At 37.7% G+C, this 23,142-nt stretch overlaps 1 protein-coding gene and 1 long non-coding RNA gene across 10 annotated transcripts in view; both read right to left on the minus strand.

Moving 5' to 3' along the window:
* Positions 1–505: 505 nt before the first annotated feature.
* The window catches only part of LOC137489883 (zona pellucida sperm-binding protein 3), a 25,252-nt gene continuing 2,615 nt past the window's right edge, over positions 506–23,142 (minus strand). For 2 of the 7 annotated variants that reach the window (XM_087254708.1, XM_087254706.1), the window contains 11 exons: positions 5,704–5,882; positions 5,528–5,625; positions 5,170–5,243; positions 4,928–5,108; positions 4,212–4,308; positions 3,981–4,069; positions 3,815–3,894; positions 3,641–3,727; positions 3,052–3,508; positions 2,856–2,973; positions 506–711 (listed from right to left, as the gene is read on the minus strand). In XM_087254708.1, coding sequence (XP_087110834.1) covers positions 3,354–3,508; positions 3,641–3,727; positions 3,815–3,894; positions 3,981–4,069; positions 4,212–4,308; positions 4,928–5,108; positions 5,170–5,243; positions 5,528–5,625; positions 5,704–5,882 — 1,040 coding nt within the window. In that variant the 3' untranslated portion in view covers positions 506–711; positions 2,856–2,973; positions 3,052–3,353. Of the gene's footprint in view, positions 712–2,855; positions 2,974–3,039; positions 3,509–3,640; positions 3,728–3,814; positions 3,895–3,980; positions 4,070–4,211; positions 4,309–4,927; positions 5,109–5,169; positions 5,244–5,527; positions 5,626–5,703; positions 5,951–22,765; positions 22,806–23,142 lie in introns of those variants that run through there. The other 5 variants (XM_087254710.1, XM_087254707.1, XM_087254711.1 and 2 more) reach the window with 4 other exon arrangements.
* LOC147844571 (uncharacterized) lies at positions 11,830–22,504 on the minus strand. 3 transcript variants are annotated; one of them, XR_015492236.1, is made up of 14 exons: positions 22,392–22,504; positions 21,954–22,121; positions 20,700–20,858; positions 20,351–20,412; positions 19,993–20,071; positions 19,606–19,681; positions 19,246–19,320; positions 18,853–18,930; positions 18,461–18,536; positions 18,050–18,127; positions 17,632–17,707; positions 14,113–14,164; positions 13,826–13,903; positions 11,830–12,610 (listed from the first exon to the last, which is right to left on the minus strand). It is a non-coding gene; the product is annotated as an uncharacterized LOC147844571 (long non-coding RNA). The 3 variants fall into 3 exon arrangements; XR_015492237.1 differs by lacking the exons at positions 11,830–12,610; positions 13,826–13,903; positions 14,113–14,164 and adding an exon at positions 17,170–17,304; XR_015492238.1 differs by lacking the exons at positions 11,830–12,610; positions 13,826–13,903; positions 14,113–14,164 and having other exon boundaries at positions 17,631–17,707; positions 19,993–20,039.

Below are 23,142 nucleotides of genomic sequence, written 5' to 3' on the forward strand. Positions count from 1 at the left end.
TTCACTCAGCTTTCAGCAATTAAACAAAGAAAACGCGACATTAGATTTCAAAAAGACTCTGTTCTCAGACCAGCGGCTGGGCCAAATCACAGCTTACCATGGGCGCACACGCACACGCGCACGCACACACCTATACTCTGCAGAGGCCATTTTCTGAAGAGGGTTTGAGGCAAGTGTGCTGTCTGTCTGTCTGCCTGTCTGTCTGTCTGTCTGTCGGCCTCAGAGTGACTCTTCATTATTCCTCAAGGCTCCGCTCATTCACCTCCAAGGTTACTCTGAAGTGTGCTCCCTATCCAGGGACCCTGATGAGTGCCTGTAGCGGTGTGTGTGTGTGTTCTCAGCAGAACTGACTGTAGACCAGATCAAGGCCCTGAACAGCAGCGGCTCACACTGTAGGACTAATGACCGCCAGCAGCCTGTACATTCTGTAAAGCGTCTACTTTTGTTCCACACTCACAGAAACTCAGAGGATTGGAGGAGGAGGACTCTTACGGATGAAGCGTGCTGAAGTGTGCTGTTTTTATTTATGCAATAAACAACAGATTCACAATGTTACAACACACACACACACACACACACACACACACACACACACACACACGTTAAACATCTTTCAGTCACACCGAACACTCAGATGATTCCTCCAGCAAGGGCTCAGGAGACTGTAGAGATGGAGCAGCGTGATGATCTCCGCCTTTCCACATTATAGAGCTGAAGGAGGAGAACAGTTCACCAAATCAGTCCTCACTCTAGAACAGCTCAATCCAGTTTACAAGAGTTTGCTGAACTACAGCGACATTTAACCCTAACCACAGCAGAATGAACCACCAACTATTCCAGCATTCGTTTTACTTAGCAGATACCCCTCCAGCCGCAACCCTGCACTGGGAAACACCCATACACTACGACCAGTGTAAACACATGTGCTGTAGGGGAACTGATCAACTAAACTGGCTGTAGTGTGCGAGTGTGAATGAGTGTGTATAGGTGTTTCCCAGAGCAGGGTTGCAGCTGTAAGGGCATTTGCTGTGTAAAACATATGCTGGAATAGTTGGCGGTTCATTCCGCTGTGGCGAGCCCTGATGAATAGAGAATAAGCGGCGGGAGAGTCAGTGATGATCTGCTGTGAGTATGCGAGTCACCCGTGATGATCTGCATCATTATCAGATTAAGCTGAGTCAGCTGAACACACAGCGGTTGTGACGGGCTTGAGTAAGTAATGACTCTCCTCAGTGTGTAGTGGACGTGAGCCGGCTGTAAGCAGAGTTTAAGAGGCGTAATAATCCTCCGTAATCCACTAGATCAACATTCCAGATCCTCTCAGAGACGCTCGTGTGTGTTTGCACTAACAGTAGATGGAGACGAGGACGAGACTCAACATCTGCTGGAGAAGCGGAGCTTCATCATCATCATCTTCATCACCAGCGCACACAGGTAACTATAACTCCACTGTACAGCAGTGCACGTGTAAAAAACATGCTGGGATAATTGGCGGTTCATTCTGCTGTGGCAACCCCTGATGAATTAAGGGACTAAGCAGCAAAATGAATGGAAGCAAACACTCTCACAAGCAAACACTCTCACTCTGCGTGTGTGTGTATGTGTGTGTGTGTGTTTTCTGGCCTTCTGCTCCTCGAGTCTCTCATACAGCATCACTAGATGACAGGATGGAGCGGCAGCAGCATCATACACACCTCTGCAGTGTGAACACGTCCTCATGTATTTTCACTTGTGAAGTGTGAACACAGATGATTAAACCAAATCTCAGCAGTGTTTCCTCCTGCTGACCACCAGAGGGCTCTATTACGCTCCATTCACACAGGGTGTCAGGTCAACACTGGACAGAGGGCGTGTCTAAAGTTAGGGCTGGCGTGATCATCACAGCTGCGTCAGCCAGTGAAATTAGACTGCAATCAGCGACTGCCTGAGCTGGGGTATTTGCATAAAGCAGTCTGATTGGCTGGCGCTTCTGTTGGTGATTGGAACATTAACAAATTCTGAAATTCTGCAGCGAGCGATGCCACTGAAGCGGCGCTGACGGACCCACAATGCAGTTCAGCAATGCCTTTTGAATCAGGAGTTGCAGATCACTGATAGCCTCACTCTGAACTCAGTTTCCCATAATCCCCAGCGCAGCACCCATAATCCCCATCTACAGCAGTCATCCAGCCAATCACACGCGGCCCTGCAGCCTGGCGGAGCTGCTGTCTGACTGGAGTTGTGCCGGTCTGGACATGATCTGTGATGTGTTCTGTCTGTGTTTGCGGTTTATCTTCACTTTAGCTGAGATTATTCTCGCTCGTGTGTCTGCGTCACTGCTGCTGTGGAGAAAGCGGATCCTCACTGCAGCCATGCAGCGCTCCCGTCACCCAGCTCCAGCGCTGAACACATTCAGTCAGTCACTCTCCTTCAGCTCAGTCCCTTATTCATCAGGGGTCGCCTCAGTGGAATGAACCACCAACTATTCCAGCATACGTTTTATACAGCGGATGCCCTTCCAGCTGCAACCCAGTACTGGGAAACACCCATACACACTCACTCACACACTACGGCCAGTGTAGTTGATCAGTTCCCCTATAGCGCATGTGTTTGGACTGTAACCGGAGCACCCGGAGGAAACCCACACCAACACTGGGAGAACATGCAAACTCCACACAGAAACACACACTGACCCAGCCCAGACTTGAGCCAGTGACCTGAGTGCAGTGAGGCGACAGTAGTGTCCTGCTATAAAGATGATCCCCTTTAGCTGCTCAGTTTGAGTGTGTGTGTTCTGTGTGTGTGTGTGTGTGTGTGTGTGTGTGTGTGTGTGTGTGATGAACAAAAGCAGCTTGGACAGAAGTGCACATTCTCACCTAGACCTTCACAATAGACCCCTGCGTCTCCATGGAAACCAGACAGGCTGAGGATGAAGAGCCAATTAACTGTGGACACGCCTCCAGCAGCTGACGGCCAATAGAAGCACACTCCAGCCTGACAGAGACAGAGAGTGATGAATATTCATGATGATGACAGAGTTAAACAGCAGCACTCACACACCTTTCAGCTCACCGTCAGCCAGACGACCAATCACAGCCCTCCACTAGAGATGAGCACTGTGGGCTCCACATCACAGTACTGATGACAGATCAGCTGCATCCACCAGGAGGCGCTACAGCATCCGCAGAGAAAGGGTCTCATATACATTTGAATCACCCAGAGTCAGGTCAGTACGTGTGCGCCGGGATGGCCACGAGCCTCACACACACACACACACACACACACACGGCAGAACAGAAAACAGCACTGACAGAATCATGAGAGATTAATTCTGAATGTTTATTGTAAGACTGGGTCAGCGGGTCTCTGTTGGGTCAGTATTTGCTGAGCAGGTCTCTGCTGGGTCGGTAGCCGAGGCGTCCTCCTCTCCAGAAGCACAGGTAATAGCTGAAGGCCAGAACAGCGGTGATGATGATCAGAGCAGCAGACACTGACAACACCAGCACCCACACCGGAGCCTTTCTCAGACCTGCACACACACACACACACACACACACACACACACACACACACACACACACACACACACACACACCCTGAAAAGTCAAATGGAGCAGCAGGGAACAGCGCACACACACAGTTGTTTTGTGAGCACACACACCGTGTTCAGGGCTGGAGTGTGTGTCCAGTGATGCGCCGCTCTCATCTACGATTATAAACGGACCCACAACTCTGCGTGCGGATACACCTGTACAGAAGACCAGTGTAAACACACAACTGCACAACCTTACCAGTGGCAGACCACACACACACACACACACACACACACACACACCTTCAGTGTCTCTCGGTGTGCAGGTGGAGTCACAGCAGGAACAGGCATAACTCTGGGCTGGATCATCCAGGAGCACCCATCTGCACGCGCACACACACACACAATTACAAAAATAAAGTGTGTAATTTCATACATGTGTGTGTGTGTGTGTGTGTGTGTGTGTGACCTGTGCTGCGTCTGCATGTACTGGCAGGCTTTCCCATGGACATCCAGGCTCTGGTCAACCCATGCCTTCAGCTCACAGTGGAGGAAGATCTGCGCACACACACACACACACACACACACACACACACACACACACACACACACACACACACACACACACACACACACACACACACACACACACCTGAGACGCGTCCCCACAGACGTCATGACCTCTGCACCTCAGACTGACCTTCTGTCCCACAGTGAGAGCAGACGCCTGCAGAGACAAGAGCAGCTCATCCGGCCGGCGGCGGGGCGCGAAACTGGAGTTACCCAGCAGCAGACACCTACACGCACGCACGCACACACGCACACACGCACACACGCACACACGCACACACGCACACACGCACACACGCACACACGCACACACGCACACACACACTCAGTATGGCTAAAAGCCCAAGTTAAACAAGCAAAACTCAAATAATCCTCCATTGTAAATGCAACAGTTACAGTCACAGGAACACTACTGCACTGCCTGCTGCGGCCACAAGAGGGCAGAGAGAGCAGATTAAACATCACATCTTATTAAATCAATGACATCATCACAGACTCTGAGCTAAAACAGTCTACATCTGCAGGTGTGGGGAAGCAGGAATCAGGTACACTGCAGTACTAGAGACCAGCACTAACCAACAGAGTAAATGATGCAAACAGAGCAGGAGTCATCTTGTACAGCGGGAGACTCATGTTAACCGTTCATTGTCTGTTGTGTTAGACCCGTGTGTGTGTGTGTGTGTGTGTGTGTGTAATCTGGGCCAGGATGCTCTGGTAAAGGAGGTTTTTTATCTCAGTGTGTCTTTCCTGTTAAATTCTGGTTACAATATTAATAACACCAACAATAGGGAGCAGGTTTGTGTGTAACCTGAACACACACACACACACACACACTCACTGACTGACCCGCTGTTGCTGATGACCGGCTGGACGGTGGCGCTGCGGCTCAGCTCCGCATCAGGGGCCGTCACACAGCTCTCTATGAACAGCCTCAGGGGTCCGGGGCCTCCAGACTGCACCGCGGCTCTGATGGGGATCCTGGAGCCCAGGGGGAAGCGGAGGGACGAGGCGGCGGCGCTGAAGTCTCCTGCAGAACAGAAACATCAGCAGAGTCCAGCGGAGGAGCAGCACATCTGACCAGCACTGACCACTCATCATCTGCAGGAGGAAGAGGAGCTGCTGCGGTCCAACATCAGCAGCGGACGCCAGCGGACTCACTGACCTGAGCAGAACACACACACACACACACACACACACACACACACACACACACACACACACACAGTTACTAACTGTTGTTAAACTTAATGTTGAAATTTAAACCCAACTGAACCCTACAGACTGACGCTGCTCAGGGTGTTGGACTGCAGGTTCTGAGGGTTAATGAGTTCCTCCACAATCCTGAAGCACACACACACACACACACACACACACACACACACACACACACACACACACACACACACATCTATAATACCCTCTCCTGCACACACACGCTGCGGTCACCTGGGGTAAGTGCACTGCACCGGCTGTGAGATGAAGGGCAGGTCGGGCCGCGGGTCGTAGATCAGCACACTGGAGAAGCTCTCACTGTCCGCACTCACCTACAGCAGAGAGAGAGAGAGAGAGTTTGTGTGTGTGTGTGTGTTTGTCTGAACAACGTCTGTGTGTCCTACACACACCTGTCTGATGAACCCACAGCGCTCCAGCGAGGTTCGGAACAGCAGTGTGTGTGATTGTGTGTGTATCGGGGCGCAGTTCCCCAGCAGAGCCCGGCCCGGATCCAGAGTCTGGGAGAATCCGAGAGCAGGAGCCCAGCGCACAGTCACCGACCGATCCACTGCACAGTCCACTGACAACACTACACACACACACACACACACACACACACACACACACAGTGATCCACTGCACAGTCCACTGACAACACTACACACACACACACACACACACACACACACACACACACACACACACACACACACACATACTTGTTTTTGTGCATTGTGGGGGTCACCTGTCACGGTGGTTACGTAATGGGGACCACCCTTTCTGATGATGTTAGAGACATAAAAAAAATAGTTTGCCACACAAAAACACAAACTATTTCATAAAATCACTTCAGATTTTGCATATTCCGCAAATTTTTTTTTAGACCTGACACAGTGGTCACTTGTGGGGACATTTCAGGTTTTGTGTAGAAGTGGGGTCCGCCACATACACAACCGATTTTTAGACAAAGTGGGGACCAATTCTACACACACTTTACTGATTTTGAGACAAAGTAAGGACCAGTTCCAGATACACATTACCAGTATTGAGTCAAAGTAGGGACCAGGTCTACACACACATTACTGGTATTGAGTCAAAGTAGGGACCGGATCTACACACACATTACTGGTATTGAGTCAAAGTAGGGACCAGATCTACACACACATTACCGGTATTGAGTCAAAGTAAGGACCGGATCTACACACACATTACTGATATTGAGTCAAAGTAAGGACCAGATCTACACACACATTACCGGTATTGAGTCAAAGTAAGGACCAGGTCTACACACACATTACCGGTATTGAGTCAAAGTAAGGACCAGATCTACACACACATTACCGGTATTGAGTCAAAGTAAGGACCAGGTCTACACACACATTACCGGTATTGAGTCAAAGTAAGGACCAGGTCTACACACACATTACCGGTATTGAGTCAAAGTAAGGACCAGATCTACACACACATCACTGGTTTTGAGTCAAAGTAAGGACCAGATCTACACACACATTACCGGTTTTTAGGCAACATGGGGATCAGATCAGCACCCTTACTAATATTAAATTTTAAACCTCAATCAAGTAATTTGACAGTAAACTGCTTTAGAATTTTCATTTGAAGAGCAGGTCAGTTTATAAAAAATGTAATTTGAATACAGAAGGAACCTCAAGATCCAATCAGGAAATGGTCCAGAATAGATTTAATAAATGTTATATTTATTATAAATAATTTCCACAAAACCTTTAAACACAAAAAAACAGTAAACACAAAATCCATGAAACTCTCTTGCATGTCTAAAAGCAGTTCTCATTGGGTATAACAAGCTTCCACATAACTCTTCCATGTCTGTATACACATTTAGTTAAGTGCAATAGCAAACAATATTAAACGGTTAGTTCACCCCAAAATGAAGATTCTGTTATTAATTCCTCTCCTTCATATTGTTTCAATCCCTTGCTGTCTATGGAGGATGAGGAGTTCTTGCACTTCATCTAAGTTATCTTCCTTTGAGTCTGAAGATGAATGAAGGTCTCAGGGGATTAGAGTGAGATGAGGGCAAGTAATTAATAATATAATGTGCATTTTTGGGTAAACTCTTAAAACCCACCAGTATGTTCTATTTCTGTTTCTGTCGTATTTTAACTATTTGAAAAAAAAAAAAAACATTAAAAATATTTAAAAATATATTTATAAAGAACTGAACCCCACAAATGCACAGAGACCTTCATCATATAACCAAGCAACCAAAACTCCAAATAGACATCATTTGTTAAGCATTAACTCTACATTAATAGTAAGCAGTTTATAAACACAGCTAGATACTCTATTGTTGACTTATAAGCATGTGTAATGTGCTCAATTTTTGTGTTTTCATACTTTGTTTATAATTCATTTTTCATTACTAAATGAAGTATTACATTATTTACAAACTGTCTAAGAATAATTGGTGTTTTTTAGGATCATTAAGAATGAGTAAATTTATACATTTACTATTCAGGCATATAATCAGGGCTAAAAAAAAAAAAAGAAAAAAAAGAAAATCCAATCGGTTCACTCTAAGCAGAATTTATATTTTTTCGGTTCTGTTCTTGCGTTGCTTAATAGACAAAATATTCCGAAAACAGTTTTCTAGAAAAAAGCAAAAAAAAAACTTTATTTAATTACAAAGTATTGCAGGACTCTAGAGTGCTCTGTTTTTTAATGGTGCAACTAAAAAATCTAAGATTAAATGAATTTTCAATAAGTATCATTATTATAAGACATATTTATAATATAAACTTGCTTTTGGTTATTGATTGACACGCTGTTTAAAGGTGCTACACACAGCCCCACTCCTTGGTATCGAGCGCAGGCCCGGCGCTACATTTAGATGTTGTATAATATGAAATAGCAATAAAAATTATGAAAATTGTTATGAAATAGTTTTTCAGTTATGTAGCCTAATAAAAATATTTAGTACACTGCACAGTGCAATTATTATTTAAATTTATTATATCCATTATTATTAATATTAGTAAAATTGACAAAACACAGAACTCTTTTGAACGTTTGCTTTCATTTTGACATGCTAAAGCGCACTTTTACAGTTTTGTAAAGAAACATCCCATTATGCAGCAGCAGTCAAGTTAGGACACTTAAAAATGCCTTTTGTGTTCAAAGATGAACGGCCTGCGAAGTCAAGTTTACATTGTTATAAATTAAATAGATATAGCCTAGTGTGTAAGTGAATTTGCTGCAGATCCACCTCTCACATGTGCTGCAGGTAGGGTAAATGATAATCTTTTAAAAAAATTTACTTTAGTTTATACTGCTATTTGCTCATGCAAAATTAAACACCAGAAAATATATCGTAGGCCTATATTAAGAGCTAAAATACAGTTAGCATCATAATTAGTTCAATTATGTGCTGTAGGCTATTGATTGACCAACACCCCCTGTATACAGTTTACCCACTGCAGGTCTACACTTCTGATCTGTATTTTGAATTACTTGTTTTAAATGACAGTAAGACATGCTATATTTAGTTTTTATTGTAAAATATACATTATAATCCAGTACAAAGTAAAATAATATTTATTAATGGCCTTTTGGCAGCGTATAGCCGTTAAGCTTATAGTCTAAGCATGTCATTTTATTATTATTATCATAAATTACAAACTAGCATCCTTATGATTTTATTTAGTTTCTGTATATTTTTATCAAACGAAAAATGCAATGAGTTATACTTTGGTTTTAATTTTATTAGAAATTTAATAGCCGTTTAGGCAACACTACTTCTACATGTCATTGGCTCTAATTGCGTTTTTTACAGATAACCTATTTACAAAGATTTTTATTAAACAAGTGCACTACCACAAGATATTTTTGTAGGTGTAAAAATCTAAAAAGTATCATTATCATATTCTTGCCTTATTCATCTTTAATATAAATATTAAATTTAACACATTCATTGATTAAACTAGGGATGCTAACGATCACTCGATTGATTTATTGTCGGTAACCCTTTAAAACCGATAGACCTTATCGATGACCGATTAAGCATGGGCATTTAATAAGTTATGCTTTGCTCTTTGAGATGCGTTCACGATTTCACACATTACATAATCAAGTGTGCGCAGTTTAGGCTACGTTACCCTATGGAGTCGTGCACTCTCTTGACTTTGCATATTGGTTATGCACATACTGGTCATACCTGTTATGCTCAGATCTCGTTTATCCACTGGTGCTGCCATTAATCCGCTGGTCAAGTAATCAAAAAGTAGGCTACATGACGTTTAATTATGGGCAGGTTATTAAGACCAAACATTGGTTGTGCAAACTGTATTACGTTCTCTAAAATTTTAAAGTGTTTTAAGCTACATTATTTTTTTATAGACTGGCATAGGCCTAAATACGCATCACGGCAAACATTTATAGTTTATATAAAAACGAGCGTCACCGTCGCATTTGTTCACATGCTTTAAATTAATGCTTTTTGTCTCCCAAATTCATATAATAAAAAGAACAATAAAATAACATTATTAACCGTTTAACTGTAAACATTTCTGTTCAGAACGATTAAAGTTGATCTTTTTTTTTCGGTTTTCGTTTCTGTTCCTGAAAAATGTCATTTGATTCTGTTTTTCATTTCTGTTCCTTGAACCGGTTTGGAGCCCTGCATATAATACGTTTTTCTGCATGTTAATTAATGCTTTATGAACTCAACTTCATGCAGTTTTGTGATCTAATCTAAAGTGAGGAATATTGATGCTTTATAAATCCCTTATAAATGACAATTAAAGGCTCAGAATCATTCATTTATTCATTTATTTTCATTTTGGTTTTCTCTCTTTATTAATCTGGGGTCGCAACAGCGGATTGAACCACCAACTTATCCAGCACGTTTTTATGCAGCGGATGCCCTTCCAGCTGCAACCCATCCCTGAGACACATCCATACACATACACACTCATTCACGCTCATTTACTACGGACCATTTTAGGCTACCCAATTCACCTGTACCGCATGTAGGAGCACCCACACCAACACAGGAAGAACATGCAAACTTTACACAGAAACGCCAACTGACCCAGCCAGGGCTCGAACCAGCGACCTTCTTGCTGTGAGGTGACAGCACTACCTACTGCGCCACTGCGTTGCCAGGCTCAGTATCAAATAAACAATAAGTATTTGCAATCGTACCTAAACAAATACAATTACTGTAAATTTTAAACATTGCTGAATAACAGGAGTGTCGAAATACAACATCATTTGATAAAACAACAACATAATAATTTAACAATACATTACGTGTAAAGCAATTTTATATTTAGACAAGATTGCAATGATTTACTTTTCATTTGATACAGTTTCATTTGAGCATCTTGTAATAAGTAGAAATTAATAGTCATTTTTTTCCTGTATATAATGTAACTGAGCCTTATATTGTCATTTATAATGGATTTATAAAGCATGAATAGCCCTCGCTTTAGATTAGATCACAAAACTGCATGAAGTTGAGTTCATAAAGCATTTATTAACATACTAAACAACTTATTATATGCCTGAATAATAAGAATTATCAATGTTATTTTTAATAGTTTATTAATCATTTACTTGCACATTTTGAATTATCTAAAAAAAAAAACACCAACTACTTTTAAATATCTGGTTTGTTAATGATGTACTTTTCATTACTAAATTAAGTATTGCATTATTTACCAAGTATGAAAACAATCATTAAGCACATTATAATTGTGCTTATAAGTCAATAATATTTGTAATTTATATTTATAAATATAATTTATAAACTGCTTACTAATGTCTATTAATGTAGCGTTAATGCTTAACAAACGTTCAACTAACTATTTGCTAATGTTTCATAAATAATTCATTGTGTGCAGTTATTATAGTGTTACCCAACATTTATATATCTTATTAATCAGGCATATAGTAATGGTTACTCTTTCTAATAATAAATGCTTTATGAACTCAACTTCATGCAGTTTTGTGAGCTAATGTAAAGTGAGGACTATTGATGCTTTATAAATCCCTTATAAATGACAATTAAAATCTCATCTATATTCTACACAGAAAAAAAGAAATAAATTAAAAGGCAGAGTGATTTATAGCTTTATATATATATATATATATGGTGAAGCAGTGGCGCGGTAGGTAGTGCTGTCGCCTCACAGCAAGAAGGTCGCTGGGTCACTGGTTTGAACCTCGGCTCAGTTGGCATTTCTGTGAGAAGTTTGCATGTTCTCCCTGCATTCGTGTGGGTTTCCTCCGGGTGCAAAGGCACAGTCCAAAGACATGCTAAAGGTGAATTGGGAAGGCTAAATTGTCCCTAGTGTATGAGTGTGACAGGCCCATATGACAGGCTGGCCGGAAGGTGTAAAAAAAGTCTTTATCATATGGACAAGTCTAAAACTGGAGGACTTGTTCCAAAAAGAGCCGACCCCGCAATCATACGGGACTAAGGCCAAAGAAGATATATATATATATATATATATATATATATATATATATATATATAATTTTTTTTTTTTTTTTTTCATTAATTTCAAGATACACAAATGAAACTATCTAATGAAAAATAAATATTAGCAATCTTATCAAAATATAAAATTACTGTACAGTGCAAACATCACAGAAACACTGAAATGAATATTGCCATATTGTTAATTGTGTTGTTTTGAAATGATGTTGTATTTTTATTTTGTAATGTTTAGACTTTACAGAATTTTTTTTAATAAGATTGCAAAGATTTATTGTTCATTAGATACTGAGCCCTAAATTGTCATTTATAAGGGATTATAATCCCTTAGGTCACAAAACTGCATGAAGTTGTGTTATTATAGCATTTACTAACACACATGGTTACAATTACTATATGCCTGAATATAACATGTATAAATGTTCATTTGAATAGTTTATTAATCATTTAATAACTCATTCTGAATTATCTTAAAAACCACCAACTACTCTTATATACAAATAGTTTGTAAATAATGCAATACATAATGAAGTAATGAAAATGAATCAGTAACAAAGCATGAAAATACAATTAAGTCAAGTCAAGAATACAGCGTTTGAAGCTGTATTTATAAACTGCTTCCTAAAGTCTATTAATGTAGAGTTAGTGCTAAACTAATGATGTATAGTGTGTAGTTACTATGAAAGTGTTATTCAGATTTTTTTTTTTCTAAAGAGTCGAGATTCAGTTTTTAATATAAAAATCCAAAGCTGACCAATCTCTGGTTTTTAGAGCCAATGGTTCAGCTTTCACCACAGCATGTACTTCCTGTTTGCTCCAGGATCTTCTCTTTATGGGACCTATGGGTGGTTAAAATATAAAAAAGTGGTTTTAGTTGCATAAATGTTCAGTCATTTTTACAACATGTGCTGTTATGTTAGTTTAATATTGTGATAGAAAATGCTAGAAAAATATGTCTTGCCTATTATTAAAAATACTTAAGATGGAGATGGATTAAAAAATACTTCCTATTAACTTCAAAACTGGTTAATGGGGTTACACTTTATTCCATAGTCCAGTTTAGACATTCTTCTAACTATGCGTAACTCTGCAACTACGTTAATTATCTCACCGTAAAGTATTATGTATTTGCATACTGTTAGAATGTTCAATAAGACTAACGCTCATCTGATGAAGTGTTTTTTTTTGTGTGTGGTGGTGAATTGCATTATGGGATGTTGATCTCTGCTCTGTGCACTTTTGATGTTGAAAATTCAACTCTACAGTTTAACAAAGTGACTTTTACTGACATTTTAGTAGTTTGAAATAATGTAATGTATAAGAAATAATATATAGAGATAAATAAGTCTTTAGAATAACAGAAAATGTACCGGCAGTTTATTACAAGGTTTCTGTAGCATAATATACAACAACAACCCAAACAAAAAGTCACTTTTTTTTTACTTTTTAAGATTAAAAGTTGTTGGAAGAAAGATCAAGATCCCATAATGCAATTCAAAAGCAGAAACAAACAGATTTCATAAAAACATGAATCACAAATTATGAAAAACTGCTAATTTAATTATTATTACTTATTTTTATTACTTTTAGAGTGTAGAGTATTAGCTGACAGTTAAGGTTACCTCAATAAAACTGACTCTCATTGGTCTCAGTAAATAGTACAGCAGACTAAGTTAGGCTCAAAATTAGTACAATATGACTAACTCTTAAATAAATTTAGTAGAGCATTAGCAGTGTTGATTCTAACAGACAGTCTAATGGCTGTTAGTTGACAAGTAGTTGCAGTTACTTGTAGTTAGTAGTAGTAGTAGTAGTAGTAAAGTAAATTATCAAAATAAAGTGTAACCAGATATGCAATTAGTATATTTTTCCAAAGTATTTAGCAATATTGTTTAACTAACATGAAATGAGACATCAAGTGCAACTGTACTGAAATCATCATAGAAGTAATGTGCTTCTGTCCTGTTTTACCCTACATGTTATGTAAATGAGCTTGTGCATTTGGACTTGTACAATAACACAAGTCAGTCACAAATTAACTTTAATGATCATACCTCTCTTTTTTGTGAATGCTGGGTCTGCATTACTATCTTCACAGACACTGTACCATGGTGATGATACTTGAGTGGACTCTGAAAGTAAAAATCAAGTCTGAGAGTTGACTTCTCTGCATAAAGCTTACCAAAATATTTATTTGATTTTGTGTTGTTCTTTTTAATGGGTAAAAGCGTGTGATGGTAGCTTAAAAATAGTTTTCAAACACAGCACATACATATCATGATAAAAATTAACATTCTGAAAAAAGAAAAATTCTGATCAGATAAATAAATAATATTTTTACCTTTTAGATTGGACTTCACCTCCTCCAAAATCACGATCCACTGTAACTTTCTCTGAATGTAAAAACCCACACAAAAATACATCATTTAAAACAATATGGTATATGTTTGCAAATACAAATGTGTATATAACATCCAGAAAATCTGGCACTGTACTACATGTTTGTGTGTAAACCCACGATTTGATCAAGATTCCACCCTTTAAAATCTTCTGAGCGTCTGTTTTCAAGTCCCAGAAACACTGAGTTGTGGGAACAGAGCAGTTCTCTTCTGCAGTCATACAGTCATAACACACACATACATATGAAGAGTTAGGTTGCAAAATGCGATAAACGGCATTTTTTGACATTTGGATTTTATTATTGGAAATCACTGTTCAGATGTACCTTAATCTATGTGTGAATTGCTGCCATTAATAACATTTAAGAATGCACATTTTAGGCCAAGTACAAAACGTTTTTTTTTTCACAAAACGCAATATCCGTCAGACCAGTTTCTTTACAAAGTGCGATATAACAGTTAGAGAGCGTTCAGGATGCGGCGCGAGCTCAGCATCCCCTGGGAAGAGAGTCATCGCCGGTGAAGTGCTCAGAGTTTGCTCATTGATTTAGCGATAGAAGATGAAGTCTTCAATTTCACAAAAAAAATAATAAAAAGGCCACAAAAGTGGACCAGAATAAGATACTTCTGCGTCAACAATACACAAATGCAGCAGGGAACGAGTCTCCGCTGATGTCAAGAGAAGGCCTAGGAGCGCCTTTTTTCCTACTCCCCATCACAAGATACCTGTCTGCAAGTGTCCCTTATAAGTTTATTTTTTAAATAATTTCTTAAATGTAGCTGAGTAGCCTATCTGAAGATTTATTTATGTGGTTGCACCTATTATTTAAAATTAATTCTTGTTGTTGTAGATTTATTATAAAGGAACTTAAAGGGCACATGTTGTTATGGAGAAAACGGTTTAGCTTTTTCACAACCAAATAAATAAGCTATTATTATTATTACAGTGAAATAATTCATTAAATATGACATAGCGAGGCAAGTTTGTGTCACGGACTCAGCTCCGCCCGCTCTAATCATACAGGTTTGGTTTTCTGCAGCGGTGTGGAAGGAGCCGCCCCCCACTCTTTCTGTACCAAGCTAAAGGTCATTTATCTAACTAACTTAATCTTACTTATCAAACAAAACATTGATTCACTAGCTTTTGGTAATGGTATTAATGTAGTATAATATAGCCTAAGGTGGATGTAGCGTTTTGCAAAAAAAAAAAAAAAAAAGTTATGTTATGTTATGTTGTGTACATTCTGGCCAAATCTAACTTAGAATCTTATTATTATTAATCAATCTTTGCATATATTATTCCATGTTTGACAATGTGGGTTGGATTAATATGTAGCATTTTGGCATGTTTTTTTTTACTTAATTATAGACATAAAATTAAATAAAAAATATCCTGGATTTGAAAATATTGTGTTCCTGGCCTTCACTGAGCTCAAGTTATAGTTTAATGTACAGAAATTGTGAATGAACTTGACTGTTGATGTCCTGAAAAATAATGTCAAAATTACCAACATTTTTTTAAATGGATATATCTCGTTCTGCAATGAAACTCTTCATATACAGTTGAAGTCAGAATTATTAGCCCCCCTGAATTATTAGACAGCTTGTTTATTATTTCCCCAATTTCTGTTTAACGGAGAGAAGATTTTTTTCAACACATTTCTAAACATAATAGTTTTAATAACTATTTCTAATAATCATTTCTAATAATTGACTTATTTTCTCTTTGCCATGACGACAGTAAATAATATTAGACTAGATATTCTTTAAGACACTTCTATACAGCTTAAAGTGACATTTAAAGGCTTCACTAGGGTAATTAGGTTAACTAGGCAGGTTAGGGTAATTAGTCAAGTTATTGTATAACGATGGTTTGTTCTGTAGATTATCGAGAAAAAAATATAGCTTAAAGAGGCTAATAATTTTGTCCCTTAACGGTGTTTAAAAAAAATGTAAACTGTTTTTATTCTAGTCAAAATAAAACAAATAAGACTTTCTCCAGAAGAAAAAAATATTATCAGACACACTGTGAAAATTTCCTTGCTCTGTTAAACATCGTTTAGGAAATATTTAAAAAAGAAGAGAAAAATTCCAAGGGGTCTAATAATTAATACTTCAACTGTATGTATATATATATATATATATATATATATATATATATGAAAGTATATACAGTTGAAGTCAGCCCACCTTTTTAAAACTTTTTTACAAATATTTCCCAAATGATGTGTAACAGAGCAGGGAATTTTTTCATAGTATGTCTGATGATATTTTTTTCTTCTGGAGAAAGTCTTATTTGTTTTATTTCAGCTAGAATAAAAGCAGTTTTAATTTTTTATGAACCATTTTAAGGTCAATATTATTATCCCTCCAATAACTTGCCTAGTTACCCTAATTAACTTAGTGAAGCCTTTAAATGTCACTTTAAGCTGTATAGAAGTGTCTTGAAAAATATCTAGTCAAATAATTTTTACTGTCATCATGGCAAAGAGAAAATAAATCAGTTATTAGAGATGAGTTATTAACACTGTTATGATTAGAAATGTGTTTAAAAAATCTGCTTTCCATTAAACAGAAATTTAGTACAAGAAATAAACAAGGGGGCTAATAATTCTGACTTCAACTGTATATCATTAAAAATATATATTTTATATATAATTTTATAAATATTTTATAAAAAATTATTTTATATATTTTTATATATAATTTATAATTTTTATTTTGAAAAATATAATTTAGACAGTAGTACTCAAGGGTCCAGGGGTCTGTTCTTCGGACCTCGCTTAAATAATCTAAGATTATATTACAGATCCTGGATCTTTTAATCTTGATAACTCATCTTAGGCTAATTTGGTTCTTCAAAAAAGTTTGCGAATCAGATTAAACTGATCTGAGAGGTGTTGTGACTGTGTGTTGTGACAGATCTATCGATCCTCAAAATCATTATCAGCAATACAACGATTGGCTGACGGCACAGCAGCGTGATGACATCTGATTAATGGACAGTTATCAAAATTACATGAAATCCGTAGTAAACGGTTCGTTAAATCTGATATGCAATAACAGAGTTGTGAGTCACGTGCTGGAGCAGAGCAGTTCTCTTCCCCTGTCATATGGTCATCCTTCAATATAAGCTGAATATAAAAAAATATATATTAGTTAGACAGCAGTACTCAAGGGTCGCGGTCCCCACTATGTCAGACCGTACTGTGTGTGTATTCAGGACTAAGTGTGTTTCACAGCTTCTCTAACATGCCTCTGGTCCCCACAATGTCAGTGCATATGTTCACCAATTAGGACACACACTCTGTTTCATTTCTATATTTTGATTAAGTTAAATAATTACAATTAAATACACCACTACTACAACAACAACTACTATTACTACTACAACTAATAATATTAATAATAATAATAATAATAATAATAATAATTGTTATTATTATTAAATTTAAACACACCTCATCAGAGTTGTGGGTCTCCTACTGGAGCAGAGCAGTTCTCTTCCTCTGTCATATGGTCATCCTTCAATAAAAGCTGAAAAGAAAAAAAAAAAAAATATATATATATATATATATATATATATATATATATATATATTAGTTAGACAGCAGTACTCAAGGGTTCCGGTCCCCACTATGTCAGACCGTACTGTGTGTGTATTCAGGACTAAGTGTGTTTCACAGCTTCTCTAACATGCCTCTGGTCCCCACAATGTTACACTAGTGCATACATTCATACATTAGGACACACACTCTGTTTCATTTATATATTTTGATTAAGTTAAATAATTACAATTAAATGCACTACTACTACTACAACAACAACTACTACAACTACTACTACTAATAAAAATAATAACAACAACATTAAACACACCTCATCAGAGAGTTGTGGGTCACGTACTAGAGCAGAGCAGTTCTCTTCCCCTGTCATATGGTCATCCTTCAATCAAAGCTGAATAAAAAAAACAAAAAAATATATATTAGTTAGACAGCAGTACTCAAGGGTCCCGGTCCCCACTATGTCAGACCTTACTGTGTGTGTATTCAGGACTAAGTGTGTTTCACAGCTTCTCTAACATGCCTCTGGTCCCCACAATGTCAGTGCATATGTTCACCAATTAGGACACACACTCTGTTTCATTTCTATATTTTGATTAAGTTAAATAATTACAATTAAATACACCACTACTACAACAACAACTACTATCACTACTACAACTAATAATAATAATTATAATAATAATAATAATAAAAATAATTGTTATTATTATTATTATAAACACACCTCATCAGAGTTGTGGGTCTCCTACTGGAGCAGAGCAGTTCTCTTCCTCTGTCATATGGTCATCCTTCAATAAAAGCTGAAAAAAAAAAATATATATATATATATATTTTAGTTAGACAGTAGTACTCAAGGGTCCCGGTCTCCACTACGTCAGACATTACTGTGTGTATTCAGGACTAAGTGTGTTTCACAGCTTCTCTAACATGCCTCTGGTCCCCACAATGTTACACTAGTGCATACATTCAAAAATTAGGACACACACTCTGTTTCATTTCTAGATTTTCATTAAGTTAAATAATTACAATTAAATGCACTAATACTACTACAAGAACAACTACTACAACTACTACTACTACTAATAATAAAAATAATAACAACAACATTAAACACACCTCATCAGAGAGTTGTGAGTCTCGTACTGGAGCAGAGCAGTTCTCTTCCCCTGTCATATGGTCATCCTTCAATATAAGCTGAAAATAAAAAATATATATATTAGTTAGACAGCAGTACTCAAGGGTCGCGGTCCCCACTATGTCAGACCGTACTGTGTGTGTATTCAGGACTAAGTGTGTTTTACAGCTTCTCTAACATGCCTCTGGTCCCCACAATGTCAGTGCATATGTTCACCAATTAGGACACACACTCTGTTTCATTTCTATATTTTGATTAAGTTAAATAATTACAATTAAATGCACTACTACTACTACAACAACTAGTAATAATAATAATAATAATAATAATAACAACAACAACAACAACAACAACAACAATATTAATAAACACACCTCATCAGAGTTGTGGGTCTCGTACTGGAGCAGAGCTGTTCTCTCCTTCTGTCATACGGTCATACTTCAGCAAACCTGAATATAAAAATATATATATATTAGTTAGACAGCAGTACTCAAGGGTTCCTGTCCCCACTATGTCAGACCGTACTGTGTGTGTTTCACAGCTTCTCTAACATGCCTCTGCTCCCCACAATGTTACACTAGTGCATGGGTTCACCAATTAGGACACACACTCTGTTTCATTTCTAGATTTTGATTAAGATAAATAATTACAATTAAATGCACTACTACTACAACAACTACTACAACTACTACTACTAATAATAATAATAATAATAACAACAACATTAAACACACCTCATCAGAGTTGTGGGTCACGTACTGGAGCAGAGCAGTTCTCTTCCTCTGTCATATGGTCATCTTTCAATATAAGCTGAAAATAAAAAAATATATATTAGTTAGACAGCAGTACTCAAGGGTTCCGGTCCCCACTATGTCAGACCGTACTGTGTGTGTATTCAGGACTAAGTGTGTTTCTCAGCTTCTCTAACATGCCTCTGGTCCCCACAATGTTACACTATTGCATACATTCACCAATTAGGACACACACTCTGTTTCATTTCTAGATTTTGATTAAGTTAAATAATTATAATTAAATGCACTACTACTACAACAACAACAACTACTACTACTTCTACTACTACTAATAATAATAATTATTATTATCATTAAATTTAAACACACCTCATCAGAGGGTTGTGGGTCTCCTACTGGAGCAGAGCAGTTCTCTTCTTCTCGTCATATGATCATACTTCAATGAAAGCTAAATATAAAAAACAAAAAATAATAATTAGACAGTAGTACTCAGGGCTCCTGGTCCCCACTATGTCAGACCGTACTGTGTGTGTATTCAGGACTAAGTGTGTTTCACAGCTTCTCTAACATGCCTCTGGTCCCCACAATGTTACACTATTGCATATGTTCATAAATTAGGACACACACTAAGTTAAATAATTACAATTAAATGCACTACTACAGCAACAACATCTACTACTACTAATAATAATAATAATAATAATAATAATAATACTAATAAACATACCTCATCAGAGAGTTGTCGGAGCAGTTTTCTTCTGCAGTCATATGGGCATCCTTCAATGAAAGCTATTTAAAAACAGCTTTGTTATATAAGTCATGTCATGACTATAAAGCTTTCATGACTTAAGTCTTATGAACCCCCCTTTAAAGTAAAGCATTACCCAATTAATTAAACTTTTTTACCCATTAAGACAAGAAGAAGATATTAAGAGATTGATTTCATTATCTCTTAAGGATGATGCAAACTCTTTATTTTTGAACAGATTTACCCTTAATCTATATTAACATTAAAAAACTCTTAGCTTTACTGAATGTATTAAGGATTCATGTATTAAGTGATCAAAATGTCAAACCTTTCTCCAAGGCCAATCACAGTCAAACGTTATTTCCTCTCCAAAGAAAATATCCCTGATTGCAAAAAGGCACGAATGAGGTTTTCTCTGAACAACGATCTTATTGACAGTGCAGTTAGGGTGCAGATCGTCCTCATGATCGGCATCAATGCTGCAAAACTAAGAGAAAAGAGCAAGCAACATTTTAATTATGCCCTCTCATAGCAATAAAAAGCTAAACTATGGCATGAATACAAACAGAATGAATATAATATATACATGTACATTTGAATGGGGAAAACACTTAACCACCTGTTCTTGTTTTACCATATAAAGTCAAACATAAAGAGAGTATTTTTATTAATATCTCATCTATGCTTTGCTTCCACAAGCTCTATCATTTGTACTCAACCACAAAACTTCCTTTAATAAATGTGGACAACGCAAACTCTGACCTAAAACATTTAATGTGTAGGGTTCAAAAACTACAAAAACCTCACATTAGCATCCTCTCTGTGTGTGAATTATAAATACAGTAAACCTTTTGAAGTGGATCAGAACCTTTCAACAATGTTGTTCTAATACTATTGAACACCTGTTCTTCTTTCTTAGGACAGTTTTAAAGAACTTTTTTTCCACTTCAATTGTTTACAGGTCACACTTTACAATCAGGTTTTATTAGTTAATGTACTTACTAACATGACCTAGTAATGAACAATGCATGTACAGCATTTATTAATCATAGTTTAACATTTACTAATGCATCATTCAAATCTAAATTCATGCTTGTACCAGTAATAATGCATTGCAATAATTAATGCATTGTGCGTGTTTAACTAGTAATGAACAACTTTATTTTCATTAACTAAAGTTAAACAACATGAACAAATACTGTAATAAAGTATTATGTATTGTTCATGTTAGTAAATGCATTAACCAGCATTAACTAATTTAACCTTATTGTAAAAGGCTACCAGTTGACAGCAAATAAATAAATAAAACACACACAGTGAACAATTATGTACTTTTATATATGTTTTACACTAAGTTGGAGTTTATTATAATTATTTATCTAAAATAAAACGTTTCTACACGTCATAGAACAATAAATTAAGTACATTTCTAGGACCAGATAGCCCCACATTTTAATTATAACCTCTATATTATTACATTAACGTATAAATAGTATATAATAGTGTTATTTCAGGATTAACGTTAAATGTTTAAAGCAATTAACCATTTAAAAAGTACGATACAAGAACTATGAAAACATACCTTAGTAACCTTCTATATATTCGGTTTCCAGTGAATGGGTCTTGTCAGTGGAGCTGGTGATGTGTTTCTCCGCATCTTTTAATGGTTTTATCCTCCGTCGATCCATTTAGCCGCCCGGTGATTGGTGACTGTCTGACCGCGGCTCATGCACTCCACCCCGGCCTCTGACTAACGTAGCACCGGGCAGTTAGCACGTTAGCACATTAGCGCGAGTAACTTTTACTCGTGTAAACAAGTTAAATTACATACCGAACTGTAGTTTGTGTCTTATCAGTGTTATATTAATACGTAATTTGAAACAACATCGATTAAAACACCCAGGAAATTCGTTAAAACATTTAATTAACTATACCTGATAACTGTCAAAATATGCAACATAAGTATTTGTCATATAACCTATTTTATTACATTATGATGGTGAAAAACATTCTAACTTACCCAAAAATTCGAATAATTTGATGATAGATCTTAATTAAGTTGATTAAAGTCGGATTCATTTATGAGATTGCGCATGTGCAGTAGGCAGAGTGTGTGAACTGCGTCAAGTGTGTGTCAGGGTGCAGTACCGCCATCCGACTACAGGACCGCTATAGAGCAGTGCGCCGACACACACTTACACACTCAATTCAGGTAAATGGTCAAGGTGGGGATCAGTGAAAAAAACTGCACTAGGCATATCAGCAACGCCCCCTGAGTCTTTTAAAGGCAAAACATAGTGGGGACCGGGCGATCGGTCCCCACTATGTTTTTGGTCCCCACTTTGTGAGTGTGCTATCATGCTGAGGTCCCCACCATGTAATAAAAACAAACACACACACACACACACACAGTGATCCACTGCACTGTCCACGGACAACACTGCACGCACACACACACACACACACACACACTATGACTGAGTTATCATGTGCTCTTCTGTCCTGCAGAGGGCGATCTTCATCATCATCTTCTTCATTCACTGAGCTGCTGATCTGCTCCTCTGCTGTGTCTGGAGGAATAAACTCCTCTCATTAGGAGATCTGAACTCCTCATCAATACTGTACATCACAGGTGTCAAACTCAGTTCCTGGAGGGCCGCAGCTCTGCACAGTTTAGTTCTAATTAAACACACCTGATCAAACTAATTGAGTCCTTCAGGCTTGTTTGAAACCTACAGGTCAGTGTGTTGGAGCAGGGGTGGAACTAAACT

The sequence above is a fragment of the Danio rerio genome, chromosome 5 (assembly GCF_052040795.2).
Source record: "Danio rerio strain M-AB ecotype USA chromosome 5, GRCz13ab, whole genome shotgun sequence".
Classification (NCBI taxonomy): Eukaryota; Metazoa; Chordata; class Actinopteri; order Cypriniformes; family Danionidae; genus Danio; species Danio rerio.